At 41.7% G+C, this 19,219-nt stretch overlaps 1 protein-coding gene across 2 annotated transcripts; it reads right to left on the minus strand.

The window, feature by feature from the left end:
• Window positions 1-1,644: 1,644 nt before the first annotated feature.
• Window positions 1,645-19,083, minus strand: SLC35E3 (solute carrier family 35 member E3). Of its 2 annotated transcripts, XM_057740690.1 has the most exons (5): window positions 18,483-19,083; window positions 17,570-17,680; window positions 13,594-13,752; window positions 9,180-9,262; window positions 2,792-5,051 (listed from the first exon to the last, which is right to left on the minus strand). In XM_057740690.1, exons 1-5 carry the CDS (start codon window positions 19,077-19,079, stop codon window positions 4,865-4,867), a joined length of 1,137 nt encoding a protein of 378 aa, XP_057596673.1. In that variant the 5' UTR covers window positions 19,080-19,083; the 3' UTR covers window positions 2,792-4,864. The 2 variants fall into 2 exon arrangements, with proteins under 2 accessions (XP_057596674.1, XP_057596673.1); XM_057740691.1 differs by lacking the exon at window positions 9,180-9,262 and having other exon boundaries at window positions 1,645-2,932.
• Window positions 19,084-19,219: the final 136 nt, after the last annotated feature.

The following is a 19,219-nucleotide window of genomic DNA, read 5'->3' on the forward strand; positions in this document are numbered from 1 at the left end:
TGTCTCTACCCTTGGATCCATATCCTTAACTCTCACACACTGACCACTCAGCCTCCTCCAACCTGCTTTTTGCCTCCATCACGCCACTGAAACAGCCTTACTAAGGTCCACAGTAACCTGTCAATAAAATGCAATGGTTATTCTTCTGTGCATGTCTATCTTGACCTCTCAGCAATACTGTCACCTTTGGCCACCCTATCTCCCATTATATCACCCTTCTTTTCTTCCTACCTCTTTGACTCTTCCTTTTCAGTTTCCTTTGCAGAATTAGCTACCACTATCTGTACATGCTGGGGTTCCTCAAGGCTCAGTTGTAGACTTTTTGCATATCCTGGTCTATGTTTTCATTCTCATCAGGCATACTCCAGTAACTACCCATTTATCTCCAATCCAACCAAAAATCTCCTGTCCCCCAGAAGACATACAGATGGCTAACAGGCACATGAAAAGATGTTCAATATTGCTAATTATTAGAGAAATGAAACTCAAAACAACGAGGTATCACCTCACACCTGTCAGAATGACTATCATCAAAAAGTCTACAAATAACAAGTATTGATGAGGGCGTGGAGAAAGGGGAACCCTTGCACACTGTTGATGGGACTGTAAATTGGTGCAGCCACTATGGAAAACAGTATGGTTCCTCAAAAAACTAAAAACAGAACTCCGATATGATCCAGCAATTCCACGCCTGGGTATATATCTGGAAAAAAATGAGAACTCTAATGTGAAAAGATCCACTAACCCCAATGTTCATGGCAGTACTATTTATAATAGCCAAGATATAGAAGCAACCTAAGTAGCCACAGACAGATAAATGGATAAAGATGTATATATGTATACATATGTACATAAAGATGTATATATGTATACATATGTACATACACACACACACACAATGGAATATTACTCAGCTGTAAAGAAAAAGAATGAAATTCTGTCATCTGCAGCAATGTGGATGGACCTAGAGAATATTATGTTTAACGAAAAAAGTCAGACAGAAAAAGACAAATACCGTATGATATCGCTTGTTGTAGAATATAAAAAGTAATACAAATAAAGGTATATAGCAAAACAGAAACAGACTCACAGATATAGAAAACAAACTAGTGGTTACCAGCGGGGAGAGGGAAGCCGGGAGGAGCTCGTTAGGGGTATGGGATTAAGAGAAACAAACTGCTATGTATAGAACAGATAAGCAACAAGGACATATTGTATAGTACAGGGAATTACAGCCATTACCTTGTAATAACTTTTAATGGAATATAATCTGTAAAAATACTGAATCACCAAACTGTATACCTGAAACTAATATTGTAAATCAACTATACCTCAATTAAAAAAAAAAAAAAAAAACAATTCCTGACTTCTAGACCTGTATATCTGATTACTTGATTAATTAACTGTATTTCTCAAAGATGCCTCAAAATCGAGATGGCTCTGTATGAACTCAGGCACCATCCTCCCCACCCCAACCCTCTTCTCGTGTTTCCTGCCTCAGAGAGTGGCACCATCCTCTATCAAGCTGCCCAAATCAACCATGTGTGATTCTTGACCTCATCCCCTCCCGCGCCCTCCATTTCCAACCCATCTCCAGTCTACTTGATCCCATCCACTAAATCCTCTTAACTACCCACTTCCTTAATTTCACCAACCCCCCTCCAGCCATCACATCTCACTACAGTCATCTCATCATCTCTCTGGTTCTCTTCCCTCTGTTTCAAAACAAAGGGGTCGACCGTGATGATGCTCAGAACACTCCCTGTTGCTCTTACTAGATCCCTGACACAGCCTACGAGGTATTCTACAGTCCCAGGCTGGCCTTCCTTTCCAGTCCCATGTTATACCACATCTCCCCTTCCCTAAATGTAGTCTCTACACTCCATCATTTTGCAGTGCTTTAAACTCATCATAAACTCCTCCAACCAATGGGCCTTTGTATGGGCTACTCCCTTTTACCAGAATGCCATCCTCCCTCTTTGCTCAGCTAACTTCTCTATGCCCATCAGATATCAGCTCAGTTGTCCTTTCCTCGTGGACACCTTCACTGACAGCCAATCCTGGCCCAGATTCTTTTGTTACACACTCCAGAGAACCATGTTCCTTTTACTATTTGGATGTGTAATAATAAACTCATGTTTTTATTTAATTACTGTCAATGTTTTCTGCTAGACTAATGTCTTTTAATATCACAGGGAACACAGGACTGTTTTTGCACAGTGCCTAGCACAGTACTTGCCACATAATATATGTCCAATAAACCTTTGTTGAATGAATGAAATGATCATTGTATTCCTGATGTAAGCAAGTATAATCCCATTCAAGTTTGGAAACAGAAATGTCAAACAGAATATATCTAATAAATCTGGTCTTCATTCTTTTAATCAGACTTTCTCCTTTGGCCATTCACCCAACAACTATTCACCGATGGGGTCAATGTAGAGTGCTCAATGAGTGCTGTTGCGTTTAAGTAGATTTTTTAGAAAAGATGACTACTGATTTGAAACTAGAAAGATTTAAAAAGTATTTTTAAAAATGCAAGAGAAAGCTTGCTTCATGTCATAGAGAAAGATTTCTCCTTTATGTTGTTTTAAAAGGGAGATGAGGATTTTGTTCCATTAGATGCTGCATATTTGGGAGCTGGACAGGCCAGTGTCACCCCTGCATACACACAGATGCCATCCTTCTTCTGCTGGTTCTTACATGCAATTCGAAAGTAAAAAACATCAGGCTCTCTTTATTTATGACAGGTAAAAACTGAAGTCCAGTCATCTGGTATACAATAAAAAAACAAGCGCAGCCACATCCGTAACAAAAGGACAGCCAGCACGTTTTCTTCCACAGCACTGCACTTCTGCTTTGTCTCTATGGTTGGTCCGCATCGTCTGGTACATTTTTCCCCAACGAATTTGCTTTTCAATGGGAAGATGGTCTTCAGGGCAAAAAATGTTTATCAGATTCTAGTTCCAGTAGTACATATTTTATTCACTTATAAATACGTAGCCCCCATGCTATCTTGCTTCAACCTTCCTTACATTCCTGTTGACAGCAGTCGTTTACTTTAACTTTCCCCAACGTTTATTATAAATCCCACCCCCAAGTTGTATTTACAGTTCAGAAGAATTTGCACATGGCACAAATCAACTCAGCTGTTAGTGCTCAGAAGTTGCATGATCCTTTGAAATACTGAAATACTTCTCTCCAGCTTTGGGGAAATAATTATAAATTTAAACATTCACAGAGAACATTTCTTAGACAAACATAACTCCTGAGGCTCATCTGACAAGACAAACTGCTTTGTGTTTCTTGGCACAATAAAATGTATCTTTGGAAACTGACAATAACCAAAGTATTTAAAACAAAAACAGAAAAGCACACGTAAACATCACACAACAGATTGACAGAAACACTGAAATTCTGTCAAAATAGGTTTTCAGTGAGGCTTTTCATTTCAAATAGGCCAGGAAAAAAATAATCCTAGGTATATTTTATACACGTGGCTCTCTATCTTCTTAAGAGTTGTTTTATCACAAAGTTTCTAAATAATATTTAGAAAAAGAATTATTTACTATAAGAGGGATTATCTGTTTCAGTCAATTTATTGTGAGAGGTTATCAACAACTGCTTTGAATTCTCCAATGTCAAAAGCTGGAAGGCATAAACAGATTTTGCAATTAAATATGCAGCACTATTATTTCCTTAAGTAGAAATCATGTATTTCCCCTGTAACTTATATTTTAAAATTATCCCTTTAAACTCATGGAACTTGTTAAATATTGACTATTTCTCCACTTCTCTTTCAAATCTTTCCTCATATCTTCACCAAGTTTCTGCTTAGTCTTTGATAACATTTACCCTGACTTGCTGCTCAAGAATTTTCCTCAACCCCCTCAGAAAGGCTGACGTAGTCCACGCCAAGCCCTTCAGTACTAAAGAAAGCTCCACGGATGCCTCACATGTGGCGGGTAGGGAGTGACAGCAGGGAGAGAGTCTTAAGAAATTACCAACATGAAATGCTCAAAGAGGCCAGGAGAACAGTCACCAGAATAAGAAGAAATCTGCTCAATTCCTCCCGTAGTCTTTTCTTTGAGCCATTTAAACATGGAGCTATTTTGTTTTTTAACTTCAGGTATAGTTTCTAGAGTTCACTGAGAGCTCAAAAACAAGAGAATATCTACAGGAACTGTAGTTTTTTGTTTTTGTTTTTAATAACATCTAGCAGGAAGTTATACTAAAACAACTAAAATAGAAATGCTAGCTTTAAATTCCGACTTGAATACTTTGGCCTAAATTATAACAGAGCTCACATTGGGGGACCATGTACGAGCAAGCAGAGGAGTCCTACGTGTCCTTCCTTAAAAATCACTACACATTTGTAGTACAGTGATCTGAATTCCTCTGTCACCATTATAGAAATACAATTTCAGGTACTTCATTTGATATAACCAAACCATCCTATATATGTCATAGAATCACCTTTGAAAAGAAGCATGAGCCATGTTTTAGAGAATTAAGTTTTTTTCAAAAAGGTACTCTAAAAGAGAAAGTCATCTTTATTTTATTTTATTTATTTTAAATTTTTGGCTGTATCGCATGGCTTGTGGGATCTTAGTTCCCCAACCAGGGATCAAACCCACGCCCTTGGCAGTGAAAGCTCAGAGTCCCAACCACTGGACCACCAGGGAATTCCCAAGAAAGTCATATTTATGAATAAAATATCTTTTGTGTTACTTCTTGCAAATCATCATTTTGTGTATTTTGTAATATAATTTTTGCTTTTTTCTTTGAAAGTAACTTGTACACTCAAGACTTTTTTTTTTTTTTATCTTCTTGGGGCGACTTTCTTTTCTCTACAAAAACCTACTTAAGGACGTTGCACCAATTTACTCTTATTTCCTTCCTGTTCACTGAGTTTAAAATGGGTATAGGCAAGAATGCCAAATAATGTACATAACATGCCGAGACCTTGATTAATTGACAATGGATCCTTAAATAAGACATATCCTCCAAACAAGGTAATGCAGAACTTGAAGTGTCCAAACATGTTATAGCTGAGGATTTTGGATAAGGATAAAAAAGAATAACAAGCTAGATGTTATACTGACACACACACACACATGAAGCAAAGGCTTCCTGTGGCTGGAGAGAAGTGCGTGAAACACAGACTGAACAGCAGCCCCCCATCTAAAGAACAGGAACTTCACTGAAGTGCTGGTTTCTTCAGGTAGGTTTTAGCAATTAATCAGTGACAGGAGACGGCCACAACTCTCCCTGAGGACCTCTCCAAAGAGAAAAGGGGCTGCGATACAAGATTGGGAAAGAGATTCAGAACAAGGTCCAGAGAAGGTCTTTTGTAGAGCTATTTCATGGCACCGTTTCTAAACTCCCCTTGGCAAAGGAGGTGAGATGTGTACGGCGCCTGAGTGCTGACTCAAGGTCAACACCGCCAGTGCGCTTAAGTTTAGGAGGGAATTGGGACAGGGGAGGGACGACCACTGAACACCAATGACACACCAGGCACTATGCCAGGTGCACATATGACACCATTCTACGTCAGCATCACATTTCTCTTCACTGTGGCATCACTCTTCCCATCTATGACTGCAGAGGCTACAGGATTTTAAGTAACTTAGATCACAGAGTCAGTATGTGGCAGAGCCAGAGGGCCAAACATAGATGGGTCTATTTAACTCCAAAGTCCATGACTGAGATGAGTTTACTGCTAGTAACTTGCTGCTGGATCAGGGTGTTTCCAAATCACCGTTCACGTAAAAGACAAACTAAAGTCACACAAACGGTTCTTTTATAAATTATCTTCTCACCGTATTTTAGTTTTTTCTATATGAATTAGTACTTCATTATTTTTCAGATGTCGAGTATGTCCCCAGCTACACGTCGTAATAACAGCACTTGAAAGAGCCACCACCCTGCCTCAGCGTCATTGTGCAGATTAACTAGGCTAACATGTGCGAGGCTTCAAGCATGCAGGGAGCACCCCATGTGCCAGCTATCAATGGCAGTACTTTTGCAGAACAAACACCTGCCAGGTGCTGGACACGTGTTCTCTCACTCACCCAACCTTGTAGGTACCAGGACCCCCGTTTCCTAAGTGATGAGAAGGAGACCCAAGATCTCCCACAACTCACACAGGCCCACAGGCAGCGGCAGAGCCAGGCCTGCACACCTGGACCTGTTCAACCTCAAAGCCCAGGCTCCCTCCTCGGTTCTGAGCCCAACTGAGCAGCCTAGAAGTTGCTTTTGGAGAGGAGAGCGCAGGCCAAGTCAACCAGGATGCCTGTGCTAGCCTGACCCAATAGGGGTAATTTTCCTGTGGGACAGAGGACCTTCCCAAGGATGTTAATTATAACCATAACAAAACAGGCTTCACTTTCAATCATGAGCTATCTTCAAGTGCACTGGCTCCCACACTTGAGCATTTCCTCCCTCCTCAGCATCTCTTTTAAGTGGTCACGATCTGTTAAAGATATTTATACGAGAGGAAAGGCAAATCTAAAGAAATTCTTCACTGAATCATTTTGTAAACAAAAACAGGAGCAATCTATACTAGACGTCTCTAATTCCTCTAATTCTCCACTCTGCTCCAGTCAGCTTCCATCTGCACACTCTGACATTCTCGTCAAAATCGTCAGTGCCCTCAACCTCACAAAACCCCTTCCTCCATTACCAGTCTTCCTTGAACATGACCTGTCAGCAGTCTTGGACACAGCTGACTCTCCTTCCTCCTCATGTGGTTTCTACACCCTGTCCTCCTTCCTTCCACCTGATTGCTCCTCCTCTGCCCCTTCCGCCTGGCTCCTGTCATCTCTAAACTCTAAACACCAAGGTGACCCAGGACTCATTCTTTGGGGGCCTCTTTTTTTCCCACTTGTTTGCTCGCTAATCTCAGCCAGGCTCACTGATTCAAACCATACCTATGCACCACTGACTCCCTCCAGAATACCTCCAGCCAAGACCTTGACCTTGAACTCTCAGACTTGCTTTACCCAAAACTGAGCACCTGGTCTTCCCCCCCACCCCACGCCCAAGCCTCCTTTGGGCTGTCCTATTTCAGTCCACGGCAACTCCACTCTGCCAGGTGCTCAGACCCAAATCGGGTGAGTCAATTTGTTTCCTCTTTCATTCTCCACATCCAATCTGCCAGCAAAACCTGTTGGCTCTACTTGAAAATATATCCAGAATCCAATCACTTCTCACTATATCCACTGCGACTGTGCTGGTATCAAAGCACCGTGGTTTCTGAATTAGCATATTGCAGTAGCCTCCTGATGGTTTCCCTTCTTCTCTTGCCCCTTTCTGTACTGTGGTTCTCAACAGGGCATGATTTTGTCACCTGGGCAAGGTCTGGTCACATTTTTGGTTTTCATAACTGGGGAAAGAGGGTGTTATTGGCATCTAGTGGGTAGAGGCCAGAGATGCTGCAAAACATCCCCCAAGGTACAGGACAGGCCTCTGTAACAAAGGATTGCCTGGTCCAAAAGGTCAACAGCACTGAGGTTGAAAAACCTTGACTTGTCTTTTCTCAACAAAGTAGCCCAGAGGGACCCTCCTAGAACAGACATAAAATCATGTCATTTCTCCACTCAAAACTCCAATGGCTTCACATCTCACGTGAAAGCTCTGCTCAGTCGGGCCCCCGTTTCTCTGAGTCCTACTAAACCTACCCTTTGTTCTTCCTGCTCCGGCCACACAGGCTTCTTGTTCCCTCCAGCCTCTCACCTGCTGTTCTCTCTGCCTGGAATGCTACCCATCCTGCGGTGCACAATGAAACCTCACTCCCTTAAGGTCTTTATTCAAAAGTACCCATCTTGCTGAGGCCTTCCTGACTACCCTCCATTAACCTTCAACCCTGTCCCCAACATTTCATATCCCCTTTCCTGCTTAATCTTTTTCTCCTTATCACATAACGATATCTAACACTGTATATGCACTTTTCTTATTTTTCCTCTTTATAGCCTGTCTTCCTCCTGAGAATTTAAGCCTGTGAGAGGGAAGATTTTTGTCTCTTTGGTTCACTACTCTATCTCCAGTGCCTGACATACACTAGGTATTCAGTATGTGAATGTTTATTAAGTCAAGGAATGGTTTATAGTGGGCGTTCAATAAGTATTTGCTGAGTGAATGAACGGATGGACGTTCTTCATCAGGGCACATGCTCGGATGCCCTGATCTGGCAGCGTGGGGCACAAGTCCTGGGGCCAGACGACGTGAGTTCACATCTGGACACCACACGTCTCAGCTGGATGACTCCAAGTGAGTTATTCAACCCCTCTGCACCTCCACTTCCTCCTCTGCAGATAATTTACCTAACTGAGCTCATGCAAAAACTAAATGCTTAATTCGTACAAGGTGTTTCAAACAGTGCCTGGCACAAAATAAACATATTGTTTTGTTGTGGTGCGCAGGCTCCTCATTGCCATGGATTCTCTTGTTGTGGAGCATGGGCTCTAGGAGCGTGGGCTTCAGTAGTTGCAGCACATGGACTCAATAGTTGTGGCTCACGGGCTCTAAAGCGCAGGCTCAATAGTTGTGGCGCACGGGCTTAGTGGCTCCGCGGCATGTGGGATCTTCCTGGAGCAGGGATCGAACCCGTGTCCCCTGCATTGGCAGGTGGATTCTCAACCACTGCACCACCTAGGAAGCCCTGACCTCACTTCTTGATCTGAAGTAATTGTGAGAAAAGCAGGCACACCCATTCCATAGTCAGATAATTACAAAAACAAATTCAAAAGTCAGAGTGACTGGTCTGAAATTATTTTCTGTTATTTGGATTAACCACACCTTTACCTTATTATTATCAAACTATCGATAACTGAAAAGTGATGGAAAACCTAATTATCCACCCCATTAGTCACTCAACAAATATTTATTTAACCCCACTACGTGCAAAGAATGGTGCTCTATGTTCATTCTGATAAGGGAAAAGATCACCTATTCCCTAAGAAAATTCAAAAGCATTTATGATACAGAAGGCTAACCCATTTCCCCAGTTCGTAGTTCTTTAAATTTCCACAGACTCTAGTAAAAGACTACAAAAAACTCACTCTATTCAGTTTAGGCCATGCAACAGTAAGTGTGAGACTCAAATAAGGAAATCAATGTGACAGAGTTTTGGAGACTATAAAAGACTACGCATTTGTAAGTTGTCAGGAAAAGGATACGTGACTGGTGACGTATTCCCAATGATCCAATAAATCGATAAGTTCACCATGAAAGCTATTACTCCAGAGAGCAGGACCATCAGCTACAAATAAACCAAAAGAATCGTTAATGCAAAGCAGCTACAATCATCACAATCATCAAGCGAAAACACACTTCATCAGGCACTTCTATCAACCATTAAAAACAAGATTTTTAAAGAGAATCAAACTGGGAGATAGGAACTGCAGGTAAAAGAGCGGAATGAGTACTATTCGAAATGTAATTCTGTCTACAAAATGCAATGGAAAGTTCTTCAACAATATCCTGCCTCTGAATGTAAATTTCCAGGTTCATTTTTCTTATCTAGCCAAAGAAAAATTATTTTGTACTAATCTCTTATTATAAAAGTAACATATTCATTACAGAAAAATCAGAAAATAACGATGAACAAAAAGAACATAAGAATTCTTTTTTTTTTCCTTCTAGTTTTATTGAGCTATAATTGACATACAGCACTGTGTAAGTTTCTGGTGTAGAGCATCATGATTTGACTTATACATGTTATGAAATGATAACTACAGCTAGTTTAGAGAACATCCATCATCTCATACGCATACAAAATTAAACAGATAGAAAAAAAATGTTTTCCTTGTGAAGAAAACACTTATAAGGAATTCTTTCAATCCCAACCACTCACCACTGTTATTACCTTGGCACATACCCTTCCAGATCTTTTTTCCATTGAATTGTTCATATTTATTTTTATTGAAATTGAATCAGCGGGCATTCACTGGGTATCTACAACACTAGGCCAGGCCTCGTAAGGAACACAATGGGTTCTTGTCCTCAAAGATCTTAGAAACCACTTGAGGACATAATAAAAATCTTGATAATCACAGCTTCTACTTACATAGTACTTATTATGCACCAAAAATTGTTCTAAATATTTTATACATATTAAGATTTAATCATTGCAAACAGTCACAAGAGAGCAAAATATCTTCCCTTTTTACAGACACGAAAACAGAGTTCAGAGAGGTAAAGCAACTTGCCTAAGACACACAGCCTGTAAGTGGAAGGGCTGAGATCTAAACCCAGGGCTGTCTGGTTCTGGAGTCCCTGCTCCTAACCTGCTCTGCTATGTTACCTCTTAACCACATGAAAGAGGGAGTGCAATACAAGATGAACAGCTTAGGCAAGAAAAGAAAATGAGTCATGAGCTCTAACTCATTAACAGGCAAACCGACAACAGGTTCTACAGGACTCTCTAAGAGACAGGGGATGTCCTTTTGGGCTGGGATAGCAAGAAAAGTCTTTGGATTTCAAATGTATGTTCAGATTAGAGAAAGAAATAACAGAGGCAGGAAACAGTATGGGTCAAAGCATAGAGGCATGAAAGACCAGGTGTGTGCATGGGACGGCAAGTAAACCGACTTGGCTGAGGATGGGGACAAGGCGGCTGTACCACTGTAGACACACACAACACTCTGTCCAAACCTAGCCCATAATTTCATTTTAAAAGTTATAAAACCATTTTCTGTTTCTGAAATAAAAGAATTTGGAGAAAATATTAGTTACGATTTAAATTATTAAGTTTAAATTCCAAAGAAAATATGTCATATTTGAAGATTCTTTCTGTCCTATGTTGGTTTTCTCAGTTTTTAAATCAGCGCGGTCGTAAGAGGACCAGGGGAGTTGGATCTGCAGCCTATTTAGGTAGAAACAGTTAACACCTTATTTGTTTTACAACAGTGAAGTCTTTAAATATTCAACTAAGAGAAACTTGCTCCTTACAGATTTTTAAAACTGTTTCTAGAAATGTATCATCATTAATTTTACTGAGTTCACAGAATGTCATGTGCCTATTTCTTGATGGCCTGGCCCATCATTAAAAACACAACTGCATTTTGAAAAAACAAAACAAAACAAAAACAAACAAAAAACCCCACAATTACAGGGACTTCCCTGGTGACACAGTGGTTAAAACTCCACACTCTTAATGCAGGGGGCCTGGGTTCAATCCCTGGTCAGGGATCTAGATCCCACATGCATATAACAACTAAGAGTTTGCATGCTACAACTAAGGAGCCCACCTGCCATAACTAAGACCCGGTGCAACCACAGAAATAAATAAATAAATAAATATTTATATTTGCAGGGGGACCACAATTACATGCTCTACTTTGAGGCAATGATGCCCTCTAGGGACAAGAAGGAATGAAGGTGACTTTCCGTTATTCAATGGCCTCAGACTGCTGTGCTCTTGTTTCTTTGACCTTTTTTTACAGCCTTTCTGCTGAGGTAGGTCCTCGCTTTCAAATCTGTCATAGGGCCAGTCACAGAAAGCCTCTCCCCTCCTAGTCCAAGGTGGCCAGATTGCAGTGGTTGAAATGACAGATGACTAAGATAGTTAGAACTTTTGTAAAAGTAAGAGGAAATATTATCTGAGACATGGTCCAGTGATTTCCACCTTGGGAAAGAGGGCAAATGCTAAAGTATATGAATTCGAAACAACGATCAACCTGCTCACAGGCAGCCTCACAGGTGGTTAATGATGTCGACTTCGGGGGAGTTCCCTGGTGGCCTAGTGGTTAGGATTTGGTGCCTGCAGTCCCTGGTTGGGGAGCTGAGATCCCACAAGCTGCGTGGCATGCCCCCCCCCCCCAAAAAAAATGTGGACTTTGGATCTGGTATGCATGGATTCAAAGTCTGGCTCTGCTGTGGGATCTCGAGTCAGGTACTTAACACTTTGTCTCTGTTTCCTCATCAGTAAACACCTAATAAGGTTGTTATGAGGATCAAATAAGTTAATATTCGCAAAGAGCTTAGAATAGTGCCTGGAGCAGAGTAAGGACTACACAAGTTTGATAAATCAACACCACCAAAAAAAAAAAGAATTCCCACTGACTGCGTTAAAAGTATGAGAAGCGTAAGTTCCTTTCTAAGTAGGGGGATTATACTTTCTAACTTTATTAAAATCATGTCACCAACATATAAACCCCTTTGATCTGGCAATTCCACTCTAGGACTCTATTCCATAGAATAAAAAGTACCAGCTCATAGGGACACATGTACAAGGATGTTTACTACAATACCATCCATCGTGGTTAAGAACTGGAACTATTATACAGGCATGGAAAGAATGAACCGAAAAGATTTTCGTGAGACACTGTTAAATGAGGAAAGCAAGATACAGAAAATCATGTGTAGTATGACCCCACTTCTGTAAAAAACCAGGGTGTGATTTACGTGTACATACGTGCCTGTGTGCCTGTGTATGTTGTGTGTGTTCATATGTGGGTATGTATGTATGGGAAAACAAACGTGTTAACATGACTTACTTTAAGGGGCAAGGGTGAGGTAATGGGATGTTGACACGTGTATGGGTAGGAGGGCTGGGGAAAAGGAACCCATGATAAAAGTAGCATACTTGGGGATTTCCCTGGGGGTCCAGTGGTTAAGACCCCACACTGCCACTGCAGGGGGCCGGGGTTTGATTCCTGGTCCCGGCTGGGGAACTAAGATCTCGCATGTCACATGGTGCAGCCAAGAAAAAAACATATATATATAATTATATTATGTATTTATATAATATATCATATGGTTACATATATATGAAATTAAACACACACACACATGCATGTATCTGTGTATGTGAAAGAGATCCATGAAATGATCACCACCAAAACAGTAAAGGTGATTATCTTAGTGTGGCAGGATCTGAGGGCACCTTCACTTTATAATTCTATGTAGGTTCAAAAGTACATACAACGAGGACTTCCCTGGTGGTGCAGTGGTTAAGAATCCGCCTAGCAATGCAGGGGACACGGGTTCGAGCCCTGGTCCAGGAAGACCCCACACGCTGCAGAACAACTAAGCCTGTGCACCACAACTACTGAGGCCCGTGCACCTAGAGGCCATGCTCCGTAACAAGAGAAGCCACTGCACTGAGAAGCCTTCACAGCAAAACGAAGAGTAGCCCCCACTCACCACAACTAGAGAAAGCCCGCAAAGCAACAAAGATCCAACACAGCCAAAAAAAAAAAAAAAAATATGATGAGCATGTACTACTTATATTATTACAATAAAATCAACAGAGCTATATTTTCATTATAAGAAAAAAATAAATGCCCGAAGTATTGGTGGGCAATAGCCTGGCATGCTCAGCACAGTAACCAGGCACCAGAAGACCTGAATTCTAGTCCTGGTTTTGCCACCAACTAGCTGTTTGACCCTAAGAAAGTGCCTTAATCTTTCTGTGCCTCAGTTTATTCATCTAATGAGGAATCCTCACCTTGACTCCCTTAAAGGGTGATTATGAAGACTGAATGTGAGCATGGATCTGAGCTAGTGCTCTGAAAACTAAAAACTGCATTAACAATGGAGAAATTATTATTATCTTGTTTCTTAGACACCAAAACAATTAGAACTTACCAAAGCAGAAACTGACCAGGGACCAAATACTCCTCCTTCCGCGAACACGGGCTCAAAGAAGGGCACGGCGACCAGCAACAGGGCAGATGATATTGGGGCTTGATAGTACAGAAGCTGCATCGAGTTTACTTGCAATTCATGTTGTTTGGCTCCTACCCACTGAAAAGTAGGAGAAAGAACACGTTAGGCAGAAAAAAACAGCATCACTCAACAAACAAAAGATGCAACTCCAGCCACACAGGGGGAGTTTGGGGCAGGGCTTGGGGAAGGGAAAATGCCTAATGATTCAGCAAGATTTCAAAGATCAATAGTATATATGTATATCCTTTAAGCTCCCTGGATGAAAGGAGCAGTACAAATTCAATGTCTGATTATCTATTTTCTTCTCAATTATAAAGCAGAAAAACAATCCTCTCTTCCCTCCTGATCCTAGTAAATGGGGAAAGTCAATGCATACGGGGCCCCACAGTCATAAGAGATCTTGGGAAAATTAGGCAGGAATGGAAATTTATAAGCTGGAATAAGCAGGCTAATATTTATAAGCAGGATAAGCAGGAATACAGATGCAGTGTCAGACTTCACTTCTTTCTATAAATGGCCCCGAAAATGAAGACTGGGGGGCAGGGCAGACTTTAATTAGAGATTGACAGAAACCTCAGTTATCCCAGGTGGCTGCCAACGTGTGTGGCTAGAAAGGTATGTGCGGTCTTTTCATTCACTTCAGAAAACCCAACCAATGGTAGAAGGAACTGTCTTCTTTATGGCTGACTTTTCTGTGAGTAATCTCCCACCAACACACCTCAATAAACTAGATAATCACAAACCCTAAAAGACTATCTTTCAGTAGAACCAACACCGCAAAGCCTCAAATCCCATCAGTTCTCAAAATGTTTCACTAATATAACTGAAAAGGAGGCTTTAAACAAAGCTTGATAGGACTGTCTGAATAAGATCTGGCAGGAACAGCGGGGCTTCTGAATAACTGTGCCTACATAATCCTTTTTCCTGTAGGTCCAGGTATCCTGTTACATAAAATCTAAGTCTATAGAAATTGACCAGGACAAAAATAGAAGAGCAGGAAATCTGAAGCACATTCCTGCCAGCCTTAATAAGAGTTTGCTGTGAACATGAAGGACAAAGAATTGATTCTTTTGCTTGGGGAACCACAGTAAGCAAAAATGAATGCAGAGGGTGTATGCCCAGCTCTGCGTTGCTTCAGCAGCCTCTTTGGGCAGCTGTGTGTCTCTGACACAGGACAGACGGCCTGGAATGGTGGTGACTCTCAGGCCTCCACTTGCCCTCACCGCAGTGTAGCCTGGCTTCTGCCCACCAACCTCTCATGAAACTGCTCCCCAAAAGGGCACCTTCATCTCCAGTGGCCACATCGAAGGACTGCTCTCAGCCCCCTTCCGGTCGGAGCCCTCTGCAGAACCTGTAGATTTCTCTCAGAAGAACCTAACTTCTGGTTTGCGCTGCTTCCTCACTGTCCCAGACTGATCTTTCACTATCTGCTGACATCTAGAGCTCCGACTTCCTTCCTTGAGCATCCTTTAAGTCACACCTTCAACAGCTTACTGGCCATCTTCATTTAGATCACCTGCAGGATCTTGTTTAAGATTAAGCTGATTATTTCTTTCCCCAAATTAGCTCCTCCTGTGTTGGTCTGATAATTAATGATATAATCTCCTCCAAGGATCAGACAGACTCCTTATTTTCCTCTCTCTCACATTCAGTCGGGTCCTACTAATTCTTTCTCCAAAGGTCTCTGGAGTATGTTTTTTTTTTCCTTTCCCTGTCCAGTACCACTGTCCTTGTTCAGGTCCTTCCCATCTTCCCCTTAAACCATGGAGCACTTCCTGACTGCTCTGCCTATCACCCTGTCGTCCCTCATTCATCCTTCATGCTATCAGAGTGAAGTTTCTAAAACACAGGGAACGGTCAAGTCACTGCCCACCTGAACTCTCCTGGTGCCTGTGGAATAAAGGGCACACTTCCTCAGCACGACACTCAAGACTGTCGTCTGCTCTCATCCACCACACAACTACAGTCCAGTCTCACCAAACAAATCAAGTTCCCCAAAAACGCTCTGTACTGTCACACATCACGGCAAAGAAACGCTGACCTCTGCTATACTTCTCTGCTAAGCGAACTCCCGTGCGTTCTTCAACTTAAATAGTTAACTTTCCCATAAAGTCTTACCTCACTACCACCCTCTTGCAGAAGTACCCCTTCTTCCCTGGTGTTCTTCGGGAACTTCCTCACACCCTGAGCTATACTGCTTGCCATCAGCTGTCTCCATGCATTTCTGCAATGTTGGGTTATAGCTGCTTTTTATCTCTGAATCAGGGTTGAGCATAAAGCAGAAGAAATGTCTGCTGAGTGAATGAAAGCCTCAACCATCTTTCTACAACTAAAAGTAATAGCTGGTCACTCATCTCTTCATTTCTTTTAATACCCTAGCAGTATAAGAAGAAATAACCTAGAAATTACACCAGGTTATAATGGGAAAATACAACTTTCCTTAAGATGAATTTTGGGGGGCATAGACCTATTCTGTACCAGTACTTTTACCACTCACTGATAATCAAAAACTTTGCCCGTGAGCTAGTCTACAATCATTTCTTGGTTGATCTCATTTCAAATATCTACCTGAGAGATACAGAATCCTTTGATTTCAATTTATAGCAATTTTGAAACTAGTGTGAACAAAAATGATCATATTGGCATGGACAGTGAGTACTCAGAACTGAAGTTATGTGTAAGGGACACCAGAAATTCTAACATTCAACAAATAAAATTTCTTACTATATCTAATAATTAATCCATACTGGGTCAAAAAAAAAAAGTCCATTTAACAAAAAAGATAAACAGGAATGTTCACGTACTGTATCTAATTAAAAAAATTAAATTTAAACTCAATGAAGTATGCCCAAATGCACAAACCTGAACTTCCGCTGATTTCTATCTGTAGTGAAAGACAGAATATCTTGGGGCCCAGTGACAAGACTGAGTGGTGCTCCATCTTTTCAAGTCACTGCTCTCTTTTATTTAAACTGCTTCTCTGCCACTAAGAAATGTATTCAACCCCAGTATTTTCACATAACAATGTTTCTGAAATGACCACTGCCAGAAAATTTAAGTTGCTAAGGCTGTATTATTAAACTCCTAACATTCATAACAAGGATGCCTTAGTTTATAACCAGGGAATGTTTGTGAAAAAAGTAAAACGGGTCACACATTTTGGCTCCGATTCCCCATCCAGGCACATCCAGAATTTCCAGTCCAAGGTTTTCAGTATAGAGAAAATACTGTTACACTGTACCCTTTGCCATTCATTATTCTTTTCCCCACTATACAAGAAACAAACAAAAATACTTATTGAGATTTTATGGTAATGAACTAAGTGAAGCCATGAACAAATTTGAAATAAATGACTGATACAGGCAAGACATCGTGCTAGTGCAAGAAGTGAAATACCCATTGCTATAAAACACTGACATAGAAAATGACTAGAATATACAAGCTGTAACAGCAGCATATCTTCTGAGGCAAAGATGTATAAATCTGAAATTTTCCTTTCCTGTTCAAATTTTTGGACCTGCACTCACTCCTTCATAGCAACACCATAATTAAAGAGTAAATGATAAATATAAGCAAAAGACCCAATCCTCAAGTAAAAAGTCTTACTATTCATTTTGTAAAGATTTCCCAGAAAACAATATAGCTTTACCCCAAACTCAGATTGTTAAGCATGGGTGTTATACACTTACAAACAGGTAGGAAGGTACTTGCTGAGCATCACACCCAAGTTTCTCTGTCTCCTTTCTTCTCTTCACCTTAAGTCAGATAATTTATGCAATTATGCTTTCTTCCCAACAGTCTATTGTTTCTATACTGTATTGTCTAAACCTTGGGGCCAGCTTCAAAATTTATGAAATCTGCCAAAAAGGCACATAAAGAAAAAAAAATTACCAACCACTTGATAAAGGGATGTAACTAAAACACCAAGAGCAGCAAACACCGTTCCAAGGAAATTAAACTTCACATCGTAATAAGAATTTAGGATTACACCCACAGTTATAGGAATCTGTAAAGAAAAAGAGGTAAATGTTGTTCAGATTATACTTATGCGACATAAAATTAATATTCCTTTCACAGTGTCTTGCAAGGTTAATCATAAAAACATCACTAGGAAACTGAAACATATTCTTTCCATATGAAAAAAAAACGGACTGTTAATCCTGTGCCTTCAAAGTGAAAGATGATAATTCTGTATTTACCCTCACATTTAGTTCTATTTACAATTCTGGGTAAAATGATGAGTCTATGCATTGCACTTTGCAAGAAAATACCACATGCGTGCACATACGAGTAAACGGACCCCAAAACTACTATCTAAACAATATGTAAACATAAACACACAACAAAAGCATTAGTATTTTAAATGTTCTAAGTTATAAAGCGCTAAATTATTTTAGTCTATCTTCTTTTATTAAGATGCTGAAACCTCTACAGCATGTCGCTGCAAACACATCTTGAGACTTACATTTCACGTTTATCAAAAGATAAACGTAATCCGATACAGATTTACATCGCCCAACACAGCTTTCTTTTCTTACCGATCATAGCATTTAAGGATTTCCATCAAACAGTATTTCTTAAAACTCACAAGCACACTCTACCGGGCTAAAAGCCCAACAGAGCGCCAAGACGGCTTTTCTTCTTCCCCAGATAAGCCTGAAGTTCACATGCCCACAAATGACTCGTGTGGATTTCAAGATCACGGGAAAAAGCGTGGCGCAAGGTTACCTATTCGAATTTCCCGGGGAGAAAGCCACGCCAGGAGGCGGGTGGTTAGAGGCGCGCCTCGCCCAGCTGGAGCTACTCACCAGCGTGAGCTGTATTTTGGTGGAGAAGGTTTTCTTGTAGCAGAAGGTCTGGATGACTATGATCACCGGCGTGGTCATGGCCTTGGCCAGCTGATAGGTGCCGATGGTGTTGTTCTGCAGAGATAAGTTGGTGAAGACCACGAAGCCACAGAAGCTGAGGGCCAGGAGGAGGAGCTTGGAAGGCTGCAGACTTTTGGGGGCAAACATGTTCAGCTTCTGGCATATGTACAAGCCCAGCCAAGTGACCACGAAGTGCACCAGGGTCAGGCTCATGTTGGGGAAGCCGTAGTGGACATAGATCCATTTGTTGAGGAACACGATACAGATGGACACCAGCAGGTTGAGCAGGAGCCCGGCGGCGATGCGCCCGTTGCCCCGTACTCGGTCCGCCAGCGATGCCATTACCCCCGCGGAGCCGGGGCCCTTCACCTTCAGAAAGGGGCGCCCGGCCTGTCTCCGGCTGCCCTTTGCCTCCTCCTCCGCCGCCGCGTCCTTGCAGCCGCCGGCTTTACGGTCTGGCCGGGGAGAGGCATGCAACCTTCGGGTCCCAGGCGAGCAGCCGCCTCGGCGGAGAACACATGCTCCGCCGCCGCCCATTCAGCCCGCGACTACGCGGCAGCACGTCCCGCGCGCCCCGCCCCCTTCCGTCCGCGGTCACGTGGTGACTGGGGGTGCCCGCGCTTCCGCCCTCCAACAGTTGACGAAGCCGCCTCTACCTGCGCAGGCGCGTTGAGCTC

The sequence above is a fragment of the Hippopotamus amphibius genome, chromosome 7 (genome assembly GCF_030028045.1).
Source record: "Hippopotamus amphibius kiboko isolate mHipAmp2 chromosome 7, mHipAmp2.hap2, whole genome shotgun sequence".
NCBI classification, from domain to species: domain Eukaryota; kingdom Metazoa; phylum Chordata; class Mammalia; order Artiodactyla; family Hippopotamidae; genus Hippopotamus; species Hippopotamus amphibius.